The sequence below is a fragment of the Furipterus horrens genome, unplaced genomic scaffold (assembly GCF_987537825.1).
Source record: "Furipterus horrens unplaced genomic scaffold, mFurHor1.1.pri manual_scaffold_2, whole genome shotgun sequence".
Taxonomy (NCBI): domain Eukaryota; kingdom Metazoa; phylum Chordata; class Mammalia; order Chiroptera; family Furipteridae; genus Furipterus; species Furipterus horrens.
The window spans coordinates 142,005,199-142,025,773 of NW_028327172.1; the positions used below are offsets into that span (position 1 = coordinate 142,005,199).

Below are 20,575 nucleotides of genomic sequence, written 5' to 3' on the forward strand. Positions count from 1 at the left end.
TGAAGTCTAGAATGTAGAACATAGAGAAACATGTTTCTCTGAGGACTTTTCTTTCACTGCCTTCTTTTACTGCTCCTGCTCTTGGCCACAGTTTGATCCCTCTTCACAGTTTCCATTCATTGCCACTCTTTATTGTCATTTCCAGGGGTTCATGGTAAACCCCTGTGCTTTGCTCAGCTTCAGAAACACCCGGGATTAGGCTTGAGATCCTGAATCCATACTCTGGGATGAGATTCCATTTGCCATACGTTCTTTGGAATTTTCACATTGTTGTTTGACTTTTTATTTTTCTCTGTTACTATGCGTTTCAACAAGATTATAAAAAAATGAAAGGCACATATCATGGAATATAAAATTTATATTTTCCATAGCACCTAGAACAGCATGCACAGGAGGGCTTCATCAAATCTGGTTGACTGACCACATGAATGGACAGTGAATGAACACATCAGATGGTTTGATTACTCAGTGACCTTCCCACCCCACACAACACCCATCTGATGAATAATACAACTTATAGCTTGGTCTGTTCTTTGTTTTTAATTATTCTCCAAAACTAAGATGTCTTCTGTGCTTTTCAGTAGGAAAATTATTTTTCTTTTTCATTTTTCTAAGATGCTCTGGAGCTTCAGGGAATAAGAAATGTGAGCTGTTAGGCTGGGTCAGCCTCAAAGAAAGATACACTGGCCCTGTGGCTGCTCGGTCACAGGCACGGCATCGGTATTTAATTCATGAAAAGCAGTCAAGAGCAGAGTCATACTATTGATTCCATGTTGAAAGCTGAATGCTTTCAGCCATGCTCTTCACATAGCAACTATATTTTTCTTATGTTAAAAAAAAAAAAAAAAAAAAAACTCTTCTACATAGCAATCTCCTCCTGTAACAACAATCACTGCCATATTCTAGGCAATTTAGGAGTAAAAAAGCAGCTGGAATTAACATCCCTGGACAATATCTTGGACCTTCGACCAGCCCCAGTTAGCTATTAATCCTCAGAAAATGCCCTATCCCTGTCATTGCAGCATCATTTAAACTGTGGTTTGCAGTGCACTGGATGCCTCTGTTAAGTACTTTTGCACAAAATGGTTATGGTTCTCAGAAAAGTTACAGAGTTGGCAACAAATGGAACGAAGAGTGAGACTTTTGAATTGATTAAATACTCGGTATAGCTGGCAACACTATGACCTCTCCTATTCCCACCTTCCTGCTACTTAATTCCTTCTCAATAGTGATTTTAAAACACATATCCATTTTATGTAGCACATGTTTCAATACTCAACACTTGCCAGAAACATTTATCTTGTGAGATGACAAAACCTGAGTAATTACACGTAAAACTCGAAGCTCTAGAAGAGTTGCTGTTTTAGGGAACAATCACAGAACAGTGAAACATTTAAGATTAACCCCAATAAAACATTTTCCTGACTAGTTTGCATGTTTACCATGTGGATAGAAACAAACAAAATGCGGCAAATGATGTCAACCAAGAATTGTAAATTTTTGTGGGACAGGGGGCTTTCCTAGAACCACAATTAGAATGACAATTTTTAAAAAATAAATTAAAAAAAAGAATTGTAAATTTTCTATGCTGGATTAGGAAGGCAGAAAATGTTTGCTTCCTTCTGGGTTGCATGACGAAACTATCAAAGACCTTAAATATATCCAATATAGTGTGTGTGTGTGTGTGTGTGTGTGCGTGAGAGAGAGAGAGATGGAGACAGAGACAGAGACAGAGAGACAGAGACAGAGAGACAGAGAGACAGAGAAAGACACAGAGACAGAGAAAGTGAGACAGAGTTGCTTGTAATACTGCACTCCTCTTTGCCAATCAACTTCTAAGAGTGGAATAAGAAGACTCTGTAGAAGTACAGACATTTTGGCTACAGCCATGTGTATACCTGCAGTGACTTGTGCCACACTCTCCCAAATCATTGGAAGAGGTACTTTGCTCTGGTAGGACTTCAGAATGTCCCTACAGGTTGTTCTGGTCTGGCTCTACTTGTGCTAAATAATTACTCTTTGGAAAGTTCCTCAATTGCTATTGACTTCTTGTAGACTCACTGGGTCTTTTTTACCAGGAAATGAAGATGCACTCTTCCTTCTCTAGGCCTCCTACTGGAATAGAATGTCATGCACAGAACTGACACATGCCACCTATTATAAAACCATCATTTTCCCTTGACTATAGTGTCACGACGATCTTAGTCCTCTTCATCGAAAAGTTATTCTCCCTCATTTCAATAGGATGTGATGCCCAAAGTGATAGAAGGGATGTATAGTTATCCATTTAGACTGAGTGGGTTTGGGAATTCAGTCAGATTTTTCTACCAACTCTTGGATGACAAGTAACAGCAGAGTCATCATGAGTAAACTGATGGATTGCAAGTGGTACTTGAAGCAATGTCTGCAGCAGTTGGACCTCCATAAATATTTGTTGAGTAAATGAATAAATAATAGCTTAACTAAAAGAAAATTGCAAATTGTCCACTGCACTTCTCCCTAGGTCATTCATTAAACTGGGGGTCATTTTGCGCCCAGGGACACTGGCAACATCTAAACGCTTTTTTTGGTTGTCACAGCTGGGTTAGGAGTTGCTACTGGCATCTATTGGGTAGGGGCCAGGGATGCTGCTAAACATCCTATAATACATAGGACAGCCCCACGACAGAGAGTTATCTGATCCAAAATATTAATAGTGCTAATGTTGAGAAAACCATACCTTAAATTTTTTAAAAAAGTACTTTACAACAAACTTTTTAAAATAACCTAAAATTTCCTTCTGTTTACTTTAGAAACAAATTAAATACAAATTTTGAGACTATAGAGGTATTTTGAATCAGAAAACATGAAAATCTAGAGCTACAAAATTCTCTATTAGCTAGACTCAAAAGAATACTACCATTTGATATTCTATAGCATAATAAACCAAATAAACAATTTTTATTAGTTAACATATAAGCAACACCCCTGACCAGTGTGGCTCAGTTGGACATCATCCTGCAAACCAGAAGGTACCCGGTTTGATTCTCGGTCAGGGCACATGCCTGGGTTGTGGCAAGGTCCCCAGTTGGGGGCGTATGAGAGGCAACCAGTCAATGTTTCTCTCTCACATGGATGTTTCTGTCCTCTTCCTCCTTCCCTTCCCTGTTTCTAAAAATATATACATTAGCAATAATGCACAGATTTGGTAGTTTAATTTAGCTGCTCACTCCCCCAAATCCTTCCTAAACAACAAGATCACAACACAATAGTACTATTTAAATAAATAGCTCTTTCCAAATGAAAAAGTTCATCTGCTTAGTATAAAAGAGATTGAAAAGATTTAAAATACACATTATCAGTGGAGACATCTATGGCTTTGCTGGATGCCACAGTACAGACAAGCCAGAGCTTCATGGAATCTGCACGTCACATGTAACTGGTACTCGGCTGAGATTCCATCCAGGCTAGAGCCCATGCTGTGGGATCATCAGACAAGAGCAACTTTCTAGCACAATCTCCCTTTTCTCCTCTAAGCTGATATCTGTTTTTACTTTTCTGGGCATAGGGCTTGAATTGTGCTCTTATATTCACCATCATCTCTATTAACTATTATTTACTGAGGAACTTCTACATGCCAGGCACTGGGTAGATATGGTAGTGAGCTAAGTAGATTTGTTTGAATCTAAGTTACTGTGTGAAGGTCTTAGGGAGTCAGGTTATTTACACTGTCTTCTCCTAAAATATGAGAGATTTTATATATATTCAGCAATGAAAAAAGGAAATCCAGTCTTTTGTGACAACATGGATGGACCTTGAGGGCATTACATTAAGTGAAATAAGTTGGACAGAGAAAGACTAATACTGCATGATTTTACGTATATGTAGAATCTCAAAAAGAGCCAAACTCATAGAAATAAAGTAGAATGGTGGTTGCCAGGGGCTCAGTGTGGGGGAAATGGGGAAATAAAAGGGTACAGACTTCCAGCTATAAGATGAGTAAATTCTAGGGATCTTATTTACAGCATGGTAATTATATTTAACAATACTGTATTATATGCTTGAAAGTCATTGATGGAGTAGATCTTAAAAGTTATCACCAGAGCCCTGGCTGCTGCGGCTCAGTGGATTGAACGTAGGCCTGCGAGCCAAGTGTCGCTGGTTCAATTCCCAGTCAGGGCACATTACTAGGTTGCACGTCAGGTCCCCAGTTGGGGGCACAAGTGAGAGGCAACCACACAGTGATGTTTCTCTCCCTCTGTCTCCTTTCCCCTCTCTCTAAAAATAAAATAAATAAACAAATAAATAAATTATTTAAAAAAAAGAACATTATAAAAAAAGTTATCACCACATTTACACAAAAAATATAATATATAAAGGGAGGGAGGTATTAGCTTTCTTTACTGTGGTAGTCATTTTGCAATATATGTATCAAATCATCACATCATACATTTTGAACTTATATATGTAATATGTCAATAGTAGTTCAGTAAAGCTGAAAAAAAGTGTCTTCACCTGATGGGAAAGATGACCAACTGATCTATCTTGTAAAAGAAAGAAATTTTCTTTTAAAAATTAAAAAAATAAAACATTTAAAAAACAATTTAAAAATATTTTATTAAAAAATTAAATCTAAAAATTGTAAAAATAGAAAATGTTAAAAAAGTTTTAAAGCCATTACAAAAGAAATCTTCATGCTGAGCTTTTGAGAGGAGGTGCTCTGTGAGCGCAGCATGTGTGCCTCAGCGGTTTTGTTACCTGGAGAAATGTCTTGGCCCATAACCGTGACCTGACTTTCAGGACTGCGCTTTCTCCTCCTTCTAGTCGTCCCACCACACAGGAGATCTGTAAGCACTCGATATTTGTACAATTCTGCAAAAAAAGCAGCAACTTTGGCAAATCAGCATCTTCAAATTGTGACACAGAATCAACATTGAAGTCAATTTATTTTATCTTATTTCCTCAGAAATCATCACCTAATCCATAAGTTATTAATTAAAATGAACAAATACATTAAAACAACTAAGAAAAAAACACAGTTTGGTAGCAAAGATGATGCATCAACCTCAGTAGTAATGTAGAGATAAAATGGAACATAAGTACAACATAAAATTTAAGTTCTTTTCTAAGGACTGAATACTATCTTCTTGCAGCAAGAATTGAATTGTTCTGCTGGTTCATTTTCTCAGAACGCAGGAAGACATTTCTTACAGACATTCATAGCACCTGACCTTGGACAAAGTCAAGTCATAAAGTCGCTTTCAAGGAAGGTCTCTGGGTCCACATGATCTTGAGGACCCAAATTTATTAACACACTGATAAGCATTTGTTCTATAACATTCTTCTTTCTGTCTAAATTACTTCCTGGTTATAAAAACTAGTTTTTAAACTAGTTTCTAGGGTTGTCCAACTTATAATGGATAACCCTTAATATGTAAAATGCATGTTCCGGCAAAGTATTCATTATGATGACATTCTACCTATCAAATCATATTTTCTAATTAGATCCCATTATGGAAATAAATGAGCACCTCATGTACATTTTCCGTGTTCCCATGTATAGGATGATCCTTCTTGAATTATGCTCACTGATTGAATTTATTGTATGGGCTATACTTTGTTTTTTATGTTTAAACACTGGGTACTGGCCCATAGATGCTCAATAAACATTATTTTATTGAATATTGTGTGAAGTAGTTGATAAGGCATTTCACATTAATGAAATCAATAAAATACAGAGTAGCCTGAGGAGCATATTGCTATGAAAATCTCTTTTGGGATACTCAGAATTCTCTAAAACCAAGCAACAAGTAATGTGTTACCTGATAAACTCTAATAAGGTTAGATTTCTTCATGATGTTTCTAATACAAGTGGCTGAGCTGCTCTTGTTCTACTAGCATTGGGCACTGTAGTGTTTGGGTCTTGTGTCTCTAGCAGAAGCAGGGATTCTCAAAATCTGCAGTTTGTGCTACTTGTGAGGACCCTCACATTAGCCTGTGCTCCACTGCTGACATGCTATGTACAGCCAATCCCACCTTCTGAAGGCAAAGGAGGTGGGGAGTCAGAAGGAGGTAATTCTTGTAAACTCCCTGATAATGCTGATCCCAGTTAACTAGCTCTGTTGAAGGATTTTGGAGGTGTTCCTTGGAGGAAATCTTGAAAGGCAAGAGTTACCTAGAAGCACAGGATGACAGGGACATGGTTCTCTTGTACAAGATCAGTGTGTGCTCAGGGAAGAGGAGAAAAGGGTATGTGAGGGCGGGTGGGCAGAAGGCAATGAGACAGGGGATTGAGAAAGTCCAGGTGGTACAGAATCTTCCTACTTGTGCTAAGGACCTTGGATGTTATTCAGAAGGTCCTGGAGAGCCTGTGAAGCTTTTTAAGCAAGGGCTCTGACCATGTTTGTAGTGTAGGGACAGGTGGTGTGTGAGGAAGGAATGGAGAGAGGAATGGGAAGCAAGGATGAAGACAAGTGCTGTTATAAGAGTCCAAGTGAGAAATGATGGGCCCTGAGCTGAGGCAGTGGGTATGAAAAGAGGAAGATGCACTTTAGAGAAGCCTTGGAAGTAGAATAGATATGTGGTGACTAATCAAAGACTGTGATGAAGGAGAGGGCAGGGTAGAGGAAGCTGTCTTGGCTTGAGGAACTGGGAGGATGGGTGCTGGCATTACTGAGACTGGGAATTTTAAAGAAGGAGCACATTTTGGAGGTCGTGGAGACAGAGTTTTGGACATGTGTGCACTAGCATGTCTTTCAGACATCCAGATGAACATTACAGTGAGCCCTTGAAGTCTTGAAAGCAGTAAGGGAGGGCTAAGATGGTAGGAGCCACCTAAGAATGACTAATCACGGGAGTTACAATCAGACGAGAAATTCCCCTGAAAGTGCAAAGCCAATGGGAGAGAAGAGGACGGGGCTGCGGATGGAATCCTGAGGTCTGGGAGCATTTAAGGATGAGCAGAAGAGAAGTCCATGAAAAATTCAAAGGGGAAAGTCAAAAGGTAGGGAGAGAACCATGAGGGAATGTTTTAGGGGAAGCCCGGGGAGGTGATGGTTTCAGGTAGCGGTCAAGAGTACCAAGCGCTGAACAGGATTAAGGAAAAGACAAAGTTCCTGCAAACTGAGAAGTAAAAGGAGCAGAAGGAGGAGATGGGAGCAAAAAGCAGCAGGGATCTAAGATGAGAAAGGCAAGGACATTCTTAAGTAGAGGAGAAATTATATCTCAGGGTTACAGATACAGATTTTTCCTATGCAAATGCGAAATTATGATCCCAAACAGGATGTTGGCATTTTGCACTTTCAAATTCCTAATCAGAAATGTGATTCAGTAAGTTGTTTTTAACTAAACAAAAACTGTAGGAGGTCTTATTTAACTTTTGATTTCAGAATAAACTTTGCATAATCACTTTCTATCCAGAATTATTTTGACTTGGGGACATGGAGGGGCATATGATGTGCAATTTTTGAACCAATAAGAGAGAAAGGGAATAAAACATGATTTAATAAAATCAGACATGGAAATCAAGGCTTGCCTTGCCCTCATCTGCAAGTAATAAATTTCTGTGATATTCAGAGGTTTAAAAATCATCTTGCATTAAAAGTCTTTAATGAGAAAGAATACAAGGCAAAAACCTGATCCCATTACACAAGAGCATATAATTTTCAAAAGAATATTAGTTATTGACTTCCATTGCCTTCATATACTCATGAGACATATGCTGAAGTGGAAACTGAAAAATATAGTCGAATCTTGATTTTCCAAGTTGTTGGTCCCCAGAGATTTGGATATTGGTTCTCCAGAGGGCTTTCCTATTGGTACTGCATATTAGAATTCTACAGATGTCAGTCATTTTATTTATAAATTTTTTTTCAAAAATTTAATGAGGTGTAACTGACATATAACATATTAGTTTCAGTTGCACAACATAATGATTTGAGATTTGTTTGTATTTCAAAATAATCACCATAATAATTCTAGTTAACACCTGTTAATAATTACACAATTATACATAATTACACAATTTTTTCTTGTGATGAGAACTTTTGAGATTTACTTGCTTAACAACTTTCAACTATACGATACAGTATTATTAACTACAGTCAATGTGCTATACATTACATTATTAGGACTTAAATCATTGTTTTCTGTTCTAGTCCTTCTAAAAGCTTTTTAAAAATGACACTATGCAGAATTTTATTAATTTATTCTAAATTCAATAGCATATCTATTCCATACGCTAACATTTTCAAAACCTTATAACGTCATAAAAATTTATAGGGACTCAAATCATAAAATCTGCCAACTGCCATAGCTTTTTCCCATGTAATTTCAGGTTCTTCTATTACAATAAACATTCCTTCTTGACTTAAGTTAACCGATTAAGTTAGATTTGCTCACTGGACTTTTCTGTCCATTTCCATGTTTGAAACTTTTCATAATGTCAAAGTATAATCAATAAATACATTAAAAAACAACATTCTAACCCCTTTAAGTGCACAGTTCAGTGGCATTAACATTCTCATTGGAAGAAGTGGGAGAAGTGAATAAAAATGCTGATTCAGGAATGGTGTTCACAGTTTTACACAGAGCTGACTAGCTCAGGCTAGATCTACCACATACCCCAGTGGTAAGACTCTGCAGGTTTTTTTTTTTTTTGGCCAGAAACCTGAACACACCACTCATGGCTCTTCCAGATGAGCACAGGACACTGAGATTCAGGGACAGGTGTAACTCTTACTCCAGGACCCTTTGAAAGGCAGCCCTACTCTAGGCTCGATTTAAACTCTCACCAGTGCAGTATCTGGGGACAGGCTAACCTTTCATATTTTTAATCATTACTTCTCCAATGTGCCTTCCATGGCAGGTTTAGAAGGGTGAAAAAGTTACATTGCAAATACTAATTTAAAAAGTCACTTTCATTTCTCACAATACATACTGCCAAAAAATCTTAGGCATATCTGAGTACTGGAGGAGAATGAAAAACAATGCTTGAAGGGCAAGGGGGGACGTAGAAGAGGGCAGGGAGGGAATAAATGGTGATGGAAGGAGACTTGATTTGGGGTGGTGAACACACAGCATATTATACAGATGATGTATTGTAGAGCTGTATACCTGGAACTTATATAATTTTATTAACCAATGTCACCCCAATTGGTGCAATAAAAAATAACTTGACATTAAAACCATTTGAATCAGGGCACTCTGTCCAAGCTGATCTTTCCCCTTGGTTCTATGCGTGCTGAGACTACTCACCAGGATTTTTGCTGGGCTCTGTCTGTGGAACTCCAGCACAGGCACATCTCTCTTTCTGACAAGATGAGGGATGGTCGAGTTCTGCAAAAAGGCACTCAGCTCAGAAGTGTCCTCTCTGGAAGCAACTGGCTGTAAATAGTAAGCAAGAGAGATCACATACAATCACATTAACACTTGTTACCTAACTTTGAACTCTAGGCAATTTTTTTTTCACAACTGGAAATGATTCACATTAGAATTCAGACATGTTCTGATTTACCAGTAGCATTTCCAACAGCAAAGTGAACCCCATCCAGAAGGAACAACCTTTCCATTTTCCCATTACAGAAATTCATGAGGCATGGGGAATGCACCTGGAAAGCTTATCTTGTGAAGACAGGATTTTCAGCAGAAGTGACTTCCCCATAAGGATAGAGAACACTGAGTGACTTTTCAGGCATGAGTCATTATTCTCTCCTTACCTTCTTCTCCTTGTATATTGGGGTTTGTTAAACTGAAGAAGTTTCTATGTGGAGAGATGGATCCTGACGTGGCAGAAAAGTGAGGTTCTGACTATAAGGTGCTGAAGTGGTCAAGGACCCAATATCAGCATGTCTGAGTCCCTCATTCCTGTAAGTGTAAGAAGTGCTCCCTCAGGAGAGAACCACATTCTAATGAAAATGACGTTTCTTAATCATGCCACATAAACATTATGCTGTAACAGAGTTTGTTTTGAGCCCCAATTTGGTTTTGCAAGTGTTCTAGAATTTATGATTTTATCTCAGGCTCCAGGCTGGATCATCTGATAGCTGAATACATATTTTGAGAGTCCTAATAAATCACACATAAAATCCCATTAACATTCTTTGACTAACTGAATACAGAACTCCAATTTTCTGCTCCCTCCCCCTGCCCAAGACAAATACATCTTATTTTTATACAGCTTTTCTTTGGAGTCACAGGAGCAATAATGGTATGCTCATCTCTGTGGAATGAGAAGAGATATTCTCACATTGCTGATGTAGGATGTAACACAAAAGATGAAATGATAGCGTTCCATATGTCCTAAGAATCTGGAGAAATCTACTGGACAAATAGAAAGATAGTCCAGACTTCCTAGTGTGTCATACAGAACTTTCAAGTGCTGGCTCAGTCTGCTTCTACAGCCTCATTTCTCACCAAGAGCCCCTTGCATCCTGCCCCTGGTGTGCAGAACTGCTCTCCACTCCTGACCTGCACCAGGCTGGTACCCTGAACCCCTATTTGATGTTCCACATGATGGCTCTGTTCCCCATCAGCACCTGTCTAGATGTACAGTAATTGCCTGATGATTGGTCTGAGTTGCTCAATGAGAAAATGAAAAAATGAGAAGCATAGAGTCCACCTATAACATTGCAGGAAATATCAGAAAATGGGCAGGAAGAAGATCCAGTGAGGAAAAGTAAAGATGGGCAACATGAGATGCAGGAGACAATCCAGGAAACTGAATCTATGGAAGGCTAGAGGAAAAAAACGTTGCAAAAAGAAAGGAGTGACTGTAAAATTGTCAAACCCAGCCAAAGCATAAAAGAAAAAGTTAGGACTAAATGTAGTCATTGAATTTGTCAGTTGGGAAGTTATTGACATATGCTCCAGCAATTACACTCCTAGGTATTTATCAGAAGAAAATGAAAACACTGATTCAAAAAGATATCTCCAACCCCTATGTTCACTGCAGCATTATTTACAATAGCCAAGATATGCAAACAATGTAAGTGTCCATTATTGGATGATTGCATAACGAAAATACACACACATACACACAAGGAAATATTATTCAGCCAAAAAAAGAAGGAAATCTTGCCGTTTGCAACAACATGGATGGACTTTGAGGGCATTATGTTAAGTGAACTAAGTCAGACAGAGAAAGACAAATACCTTGTGATTTCACTTATATATGTGGAATCTAAAAAAAAAAAAATAACTAAACTGAAAAACTGTACTATAAGAAAGCATCAAAACAAAACAAATCAAACATGGATGTTCTTAAGTTATTTATAATGGAGACAAAAGACAGTAACATAAAATATTATGGGCATAAGTAAGTTACTGGGTAAATAAATTATGACATTTATACAAAAGACTTCTGGACAGTTTTTTTTTTTTTTTAATGATGTAGAGCTACAGTATTCCCTCACTTATCACGGCTATTATGTTGCAGACCCCCCCAACCCCCCGCATGAAGTAGGAACCTTATATTTATTCTGCACTCCTAAACCTACGTAACTTTAACAATATACGTATACAGTACTGCAAAATCCCGCGATATAGCAAAAAATCCGCGATAAATAATTAAATATGATATTTTTAAAAATCCCACGATACAGTGAGGCCATGATAAGTGAACTGCGATATAGTGAGGGACTACTGTACATATAATTTAGCAAGATATAAGGGAAAACGGCAGGTTACAAAATAGAATATATAATAAGATGGTATATTTTAATAAAAAATGAATGTATACTCACCTTGTATATCTAGAAATTGAAAAATGATATGCAAGAATAGTCATCTAAGCATTAATTACCAGGGGTAGATATTTGATAATATTAAGAAAGTTTTGCTAATTTCTCTTTAGGTATGATAATGGTATTATGGGTTTCTAAGGAGTATCCTTAATTTTGGCAATATGCAGTGAAATGGAGAAATAAATTAATGCATAAACAAATAGGAAATGCAACAGTAAGTGGGTGGAGACATTACTAGAAATTAAAATTTTCCTCCTTTGTGTGTTTACATGTTTGACATTCTTCTGATAGATATTTGGTATTTTTTAAATATGAAAACAAAAACATTATAATTGTAATAAGAGTAAAAGAGAAACAAGAAAGCTGGAATAGCAAGTCCAGCTTGGCTAAAAATGGAAGAGAGAAGGTGCCCATTCTTGGAAGAGGATGCAAACCAAGTAATTTGCTTACTGTTTGTTCTGAAGCTAGAGGAAATTTAAGGAAGGAACTACTAGAGACGAAGAGGCTGAGGCAACAGAGGGGATACTTTATTTAGCAGAGTTAAGGTTAGAAGTGAAGGAAAAATTCTTCTTCCCCTGAAAGTGTTGGGAAAAGCTGAGGATGCCGGATAGATGTTTAGGTGTCTGTAGGGGGTGGGGGTGGGCATGGGGTGTGGATCATTTGAAGATACTCTGGCTCTACAGTCACCTGCTGATAGCAATGCTAGAGACACTGGATATGAGGAGAAATAGGAAAGGTTTGAAGAAGCCAACAAAGAGAATGGGAAGGGAGACTATCAGCATGGCAGGAGGGCTTGTCTGCAGGCTAACCGCCCAGTGAGCACTTCCTCCCATTGGTCTGCAGTGCTGCCCTAAGGCTTAGGAGTAGAGAAGCCAGACTCTGGGACCGCGTACCATGGAGGTTTCCAGGGCAGGGACTTGGAAGGGTGGAGGAGAAGGGAGGTTAAGGAAGGGCATTCGTAAGAGTGTTTCAATGGACTCATCATGGATTCCAGGCCGTCTTGAGAGTGGGGTGGGTTAGCTGACTCGGAACAAGTTTTCATTTAAAGGAAGTGAGAAAATTATGGAAACGGGAGATTGAATTGGAGGCTTTGATGCTAAATTAAAGATCTGAGACTTAGAAGTGAGGGACGGCTCAGCCCCACGGACGCTGGAATACTCCAGGGAAACGGCAGCACCTGGCCAGGGAGGCGTGTAAGGCATGAGCGGCTCAAGGGTCTGCAATGACGGAGAGTAAAACAGAAAAGCCTTTACATCGTGAGATTAAAATTGTAAAGATATAGATTCCATCAGATATTTTCTATTGTACACTCACTCTGTGTGTGTGTGTCTGAGTGTGTATAGCTTTTCCTTTGGGAGATCTGTTATGGAGTTAACTCTGTAGGTAAGAAACTACAGAGAAAAGGTGCTGGGAGGAACTAGGGAGGGTTTCTTTACTCCCAAGTTACAGCCTATTATTATTAATAGAAGTAATAAAATAACAAGGCAGAGAGGACACTCTTCAACGTCCTATGTGGTTTCACTGGATGCAGCAGTTTGGGTACAAAGAACACATCCTATTGTGGTGGTCCCTGTATATCACCATTTACAAGTATTTCTAAGTAGTCTTTCAGTGAAACACAGGACTTACTCTGAGCTACAGAATGAACATACCACAGAGCAGAGGTCAATAAAACACATCTCTTTCTTTCAGTAACATTATTTTACAGATAGAAGAATGCCACTCTTAAACACCCTAATCAGAACGTCTTCAAATGGCTTGCAAACCAATTTTCTCAAATGAGATTCCAGAAATTATTTCAAAATACAAAAGAAAAAGAAAACACCCCCACCGCCCCCCCAAAAAGGAAGAGGTTATCCAAGAAATGTACACAACAGTTAAAGCCTATTTTCCAGGTGTACTTCTGGAGCCTGTTTCACAATCGAGTGTGCACCTACAGGCCATGCTTTTCCTTAACCTGAAATCTTCACAGGGAGGGAGGCAGGCATCTCTGCACCCGCCCACATTAGGCAGACATTCAGTTAACAGTAACATTTGCTAAGAGCTGTGAGAAGCTGGTGGTAACCACTAAAGCATCTTCTGCAGAACAAATATGAAAATTGCTCCTTTCTGCAATAAGGAAACAATTGTTAGTAAATACAGTTCTTTCCCCAGCTGCTACTTAGATTTTAACCCCAACAGGAGTTTTCTATTTTCATTACTCTTCACTCTGGCATAAGTTTAAATTTATGGAGTAAAGGAATAATGTGTCACTAGAATGTTGCAATACAGTTGGAAGACAGCTTTTGAAGAAGAAAGTTGGATGAAATGAGATTAAGGGTCTGTGAACCCAAACAAGTGCATGCTATCTTTTTCTCATTTGTAATTTATGTCTGGATTTCAGGTATTCCTTGTAAGAAAGAGATGGTGGACCTCTCTCATGTAACTCTTTGCCTATAATTAAAAAGAAGTAGAGACAAGCCCAGGGGGTCAGACTTACGTGTACTTTTCTTTAAGACATAAATGTTAAGAATTTGTTGGGAAGAAAGAAACCCACACTTAGTTTAACATCCTAAAAACTTCTTGCAAAGCATAACCAAAAGAATCAACTCATTCCATTGGCGATTTAAAGCTTTTCTTAGTTGTTGGACATGTGTTTTACATTTTAAAAGATACATGAGAACCTGAAAACCATCTTGCAGAATAGATAAGGCAAAGAGAAATTGACCCTGGAGAGAATATTCTCTTTGGTGGCTAAAAATGGACCTATAGGCACTGTTGAAAAAGTAAAGGATAAAATAAATGTGTGTGTGTGTGTGTGTGTGTGTGTGAGAGAGAGAGAGAGAGAGAGAGAGAGAGAGAGAGAGACAGAGAGGGAGGCATGAACGAGGTGGGAGCCATTGTTCTAGGAAGCAGCAAGTGTCCCTGCATTCTGAATTCAAGCATTACATATCGCTGGTTCGATTCCCAGTCAGGGCACATGACTAGGTTGCACGTCAGGTCCCCAGCTGGGGGCTCGAGTGAGAGGCAACCACACAGCGATGTTTCTCTCCCTCTCTTTCTCCTTTCCCCTCTCTCTAAAAAATAAAATAAACAAACAAACAAATAAATAAATTATTTTTTAAAAAAGAAGCAGTATGTAAACGGAGGCAGTTATGAAGGAAGAAAATGCTCATAAGGATAAGACAAAACTATGCAAATTTGTTAAGCCAAGCCACTGTCTGTGGGCTCACTGATTTAACAAATAAAAAACTAGTTGCAGGGCTATAATCTTTGATGAACAGTTGCTGTGTTTCTGCTTTCCATGTTTGTACGGTCTGGTTGTAATTTGGACTTCCTGTGGGAATGGTCTTGTTCAAGAGACATTCTCACTCATGACCTCCTGCTTTCCATGGCTCCACAGACAGTTCTTTATACAACAACATTGGCTTTCTCTCTCATATGACAGTTGTCCTAGTCCAGTCTCAGTCAGACCATTTCTAGCTCAGGATTCTTCTTTCTTGAACTCAAGCCCAGAATGTTGCATTGTGGTCTTAACACAGGTTGAATTTGAGCATCTTATTTGCCTTCCTCTCCTGGGTACAATTTTACACTCTGTAGCCCTTTCCCCCAGCATCTCACATTTGACCGTTCACTGTGGAATCTTGCCATTTAAAAAATCCTTTATTCTTTATGCAACTTTGGTTCCTTAATAGTGTTTACTTTTTCAACTTCATTTTATCTAGAAATCATAGCATGTTTGAAGGACTCTCCAAACCTCAGGACAGACTCCACCAAAATAAGAAAATTGGTAGTTCGAAATCATTATTTTACTGCCTTTAAGAATACTTGAGAAGTACTTTACTAAACTCTAAAATTTTATTCCAAGTTGGATCTGGAATGAATTAAATTTAATGGATTGGTCTGAATGTCACAGACAGTTGAAAGTTTCAAAATGTTTTAGATGGTAGAATGTGGAGAAATTGCCACATTAAAGTCCTCTACCTCTGACCTAACCATGAAGCCTGGAGGCAGAACCCTCAGGGACACCTGCTTATGCCCCTAAATTTATGGAAGACAGAGAAGTAAACTTGATAAAGTAAAGCCATCCTGGGAGGAACACCAGACGACCAGAGACAGGAACCTTTTCACTGGGGACAAAAGTGAAAGCAGGAGTGCATGTGCCCAGGCACTGCCACGCCTTCACGCTCCGCTGGGCGGGGCAGCCCCCTCAGCCTTTCCTGAATCACACCATCTACCACGCTTCCACCGACCCTCATCGTCAGACATATGAACAGGATCAACAAAGCAGGCAGAATGACTCTCCACAAAGCCCGATATGAGACGAATATTTCAATGAAAAACTCACCGACTTCTAGTAGCATCTGAGTGTATCCTTGATGACCACATTTCAACCCTAATTTAGTTGCTGACGCTCTGTATTTGGGCAACAAGGGAGGTGTATGTGGGTGAGATCTTTGCCCACTGTCTCCTAAAACAGCCACAGGTGACAGATAGAATGATCGTGGTGATGCCTTTCAAAGGCAGTCAGCATTTGCACTCCAAACCTTGGGGGAAAAGGGGCAATTTGCTGGGATAATGAACTGTACCAGTTGCTGTGTGAAAACTGAACCTCATTCAGGCCTTTTTGGACTTGGACGCTTATGTGAGCAGAGTCACATTTGGAATACATCGTCAGCTTATACATGAATTTTATTTCAGGAGGTTTTAAGCTAGATGTTTGGCACTCAGCATGCACTTTTCTTTAGAAATGATGTTGTAAATGTTGGTGCAGTTCTCAGGCCAGCCCACAAAAAGATCTACTTTATGTACATTATGGCTTTGGTGCATACGACTATGTACAATAAAGCCAGGACAGTTGCTATATGAGAAATTTAAAAAAAAATGGAAACAAATCATTGTGTTAAGTACACTATATTAAATGCTGGTCCATTTAATTACAGGAAGACATTGTGGAGATTCTGCAGAGGCTTTCTGGGAATTTCAAAGGTTTTAGAGTTGGTGGCACTGGTTCCTTAGAGTGGGTGGCCTAGAAAATGTATCTGAGAAAATCTAATGGTTTCTTTTTCATAAACAAATTTCCTGAGGAATTTGTGAGAGTTGGAAAGAGGCAGTGAAGAAGGCCGCTCTACCTTCAGTGGTCAGTGCGCAAACATGAGAATATATACAGGAGAGAAAAGTGAACTAAAAAAGGTATGTGAGCATGAGAGAAAGGGATTCTGCTGAGAGGAAATTAACTGAATGGTCGAAGAGAAAGACATGGCTGGGAACTCTGAAAATCCTTCAGAGGAAGCTTTAGAAAGTTGGAGTGGTAGTTCCACTTCTGACAAGTCAACAGTTGGGGTATTCTGGCAGCAAGCCCAGTGGGAACCGGAACGTGCTCAGAAAGGATTTGCAGAACATATACTGCTCACAGAGGCACTCACCACTTATCGCTCAACTTATAAAGAAACTGTGGAACCAACTGGTAAGAAAATTTACCTTCACCCACTCAATGGGTAAGATTTAGTATTGGGACTTAGTTCTTGACTACACAAATGTATTTCTGCCTCCCTGTTCCTTTGATTAAACCTACCCTCTCTGTCCTTCTTAAAGAAACAAATGAAAAAAATAACTCAGGTAATTAAAAATAAAGCTACCTGTACTCCATTTTTAAAAAAACACAGCAATTATCTTTGATGTAGAAATCTGAAATTGATATTAAATTTTAAAATTTCCCAGACCTATTTTTGAAGATAAGATATAATAAATAATTTGTTCCTTACTAATTTCCAATTCATATTTAAGACAAAGAATAGACTTTAGCTTTGAGTAATCTAGGAAGAAATAAATGCCAAGTAAATTAATAGCAACTTCACCAAGAAATTTAGTATCTTAAAGGAAAATAATTATCAAGTACCTCAATTGTTTATAGTTACTGATATAAAATATACTATTTATCAGTTTAAAAAATTTCCCCCTCTCTTTTCCTTCCTTTCTTCCTTCCCCCTTTCCTCTCTTCCTTCCTTCCTCCCTTCCTCCCTTCCTCCCTTCGTCTCACCTGAGGATATACTCATTGACTTTAGGGACAGAGGAAAGGAGGGAGGGAAAGAGAGGAAGAAAGGGGGCGCATTAATGTGAGAGAGAAACATCAATCAGTTGCCTCTCTATGCACCCCAACCAGGGATTGAACCCATAAGTTATGTATGTGCCGTGACTGGGAATTGAACCTGCAACCCTTTGGTTACAGGACGACAGCCAATCAACTAAGCCACAATGGCCAGGGCTAAAGTATATTTCTTGATGAAAGCTCTTTTGAACTCTGATTCATGCTTAGTGAATATAGGTACAACCTGAAAGTAGTAATATTTCAAGTGCTCAATGAATTCAGAATTTCAAGAATTCATGAATTATACTAATTTTTTATTTTACAGAGCTATTACTTCAGATTGTAATAAAATCTTCTCATATTCACTTCCCACAGAATGATAAATTTGTAAAAGAAACATAATTAAGTTACTTTTTAAAAATCACTAACCTTGGACAGATTTTAAATCAAAATATATAGTAAAGACTAACTGGGTAGCAGGGAATACAGGTGCTTAGTATATACTCCCACTCAGTTTGCATGAATCTGTCAAAATTTAAGGCAAGTTATCTATTTGTACTGTTGCAGTCACTGTAAATGATTGTTAATTGCATTTAAAAAATAACAACTGACATGGTGCACATTAAACAAGTTACATAATATATACAAACATATATAAATAGTGTCAGATACAAACTAAACATTGCACTCAGAGAGAGTTAGAAACCTCCTGTGTAATCACGTGCTCTAAGAATCTATGACTGAAATAGAGGTTATGTGAACTGCAGAACAAGATATGTGAATGTCTTAATTACTTGGTTGTTCTACATTAACACTTGAAGATGTTATTTTATAATATAAGCTATTGTCTATGAAGATGTTGAGATGTCAATGAAAAGCAAAGAGAGAGGAAATGGACAAGAAAACTCCAGGGAGGAAGTATTTTCAATAATTCTGGGGAATACAAGTGGTCCTCTTTATTATTTCCCCATAAAGTAGGAGGCTTGATGTCCCATAAATATTTTAATACTGAACCCCCTTTCAGTTTTCCTCTCTTTGAATAGAAGGCATGTTGGGCTGAAAAAGGAGCCTTTCATAACAGGCCTTGTCCCGATGCCCTTGGGTGGGAGTAGAGGGAGACCTGTGTCTTGGATGGCTGAGTGAGTGTTGCAGGAAGCCTACCCTCTGCACCATTTCTCATGGACACAATGTGTCCCTGCAGCCACTAGACCACATTCATTCCTAAATGAAGTTCTCTTTGAGGTCAACATCTGATTAACAAGTAGCTTTATTCCCCTCATTCAAATGTGACATTTTCAAGGGTTTATGCTAATTCATTTCTTTCCTTTCTAGTAGGAATCTAAAGCCAAATTTTTATCTTAATCTGGATGGGATCAGCTCTGAGGATGCTTGAGCTCCTGGCTAGCCGAAGTGTGACCAGAAAAGTAGCCCATGGATCTCAGGCAGGTGTTTATGGAGAGGCAGAGTCTCAGGCCCCACCAGGTACCCTGTATTCTAGACTCCCAGTGATTCGGATATGCTTAAGAGTTTGAGGAGCACTACTCTTTGCTTCTTCTTTTTCTTTTTAAAAGATTTTATGTATTTACTTTTAGAGACAGGGGAAGGGAAGGATCAATGTGTGGTTGCCTCTCATGAGCCCCCAACTGGGGACCTGGCCTGCAACCCAGGCATTTGACCTGACAGGGAATTGAACCAGTGACCATTTGCTTCGCAGGCCAGTGCTCAATCCACTGACCCACACCAGCCAGGGCTGCTTCTTTATAAGCTTCACTGAAGAATAGGGTCCTGAAAATTCTAGTCTAGGGTTCTCAGGACACAGAGGTGGCCTTTGGCAAATTATCGCATTTCACCACTTGCAACTGGCAACAGCTGGAAAAGCCATTTTGGCAAAGATCCTTGTGTCATTTGGCAATATACCAAAAAGGCTTTAAAAATAACAGTTTGTACAAATTCTCCAAAACATGACATGTCTATTTATGATTTGAGTTAGGTTTGTGCTGCTAGTCAAATGATATATAAAAAGTATTTATTGAAACAGACTAAATAAATAACAGGTCACCATGAACAATAGCACTAAGAGAGATTGAAGTTTTCTAGGAGAGATATTTTAAGGCAGGTCTGGCATTTTAACTATAAAACTAAAAGATAAGGTCTGATCAATTATCATGGAAATAACTTATAATTACTTTGTTTTCTTTTATAAGACACTGTTTTTGTTTTTACCTTACCATAAAAAGTAAACAAAGCTGCAGGTTAGACCAGGGTCCTACCTTTATATCCTGGGGGTTGATATCTGGATTTGTTTGACATCGTAGAGGTCCCAGGGTTTGAATATGAAAAATATAAAGAAGAAATTCATCCCGGGCAGTGAATGGCCATCCCACCTCCAGAAGAGTGTTGCTGATGGTACTTGGTCCAATATTGTGCAGCTACAAGCAAGGAACACATCATGTTATGGTACAACATGGGAAGGAAGACACAATCAAACTCCACATACTCTGTACCCATTCTATAAAGCATGATTTAAAAAAAAATTTGGACTATGACTGTGAAAAATGGGAAATAGAGTCCCTAAAAGCAAGAAGAGCTCTGAAAGCTGATGCTTAGAGAAGACTCTTCCATCTGTGAGTCTCTCAGAGCAGATTTCTTCTGCAGAGATCACATTAACCATGTCTGATCCTTGTGATGCTTACTTTAAATTTACATTAATTTAATTGCAGTGCTAGAAATGCAATTTAAGTGATATGCTTTCAAAACCTAGTTATTTTTTCTTTACATTGAAATCGCC

General features: G+C 38.6%; 1 protein-coding gene across 1 annotated transcript in view; it reads right to left on the reverse strand.

Annotated features, from left to right (window-relative positions):
• Positions 1-20,575, reverse strand: part of ITGA8 (integrin subunit alpha 8) — a 176,780-nt gene that overhangs the window by 12,420 nt on the left and 143,785 nt on the right. Inside the window, exons 25-27 of the mRNA XM_090266563.1 lie at positions 20,058-20,216; positions 9,235-9,363; positions 4,738-4,851 (exon numbers count right to left, since the gene is read on the reverse strand). Coding sequence (XP_090122689.1) covers positions 4,738-4,851; positions 9,235-9,363; positions 20,058-20,216 — 402 coding nt within the window. The remainder of the gene's footprint in view (positions 1-4,737; positions 4,852-9,234; positions 9,364-20,057; positions 20,217-20,575) is intronic.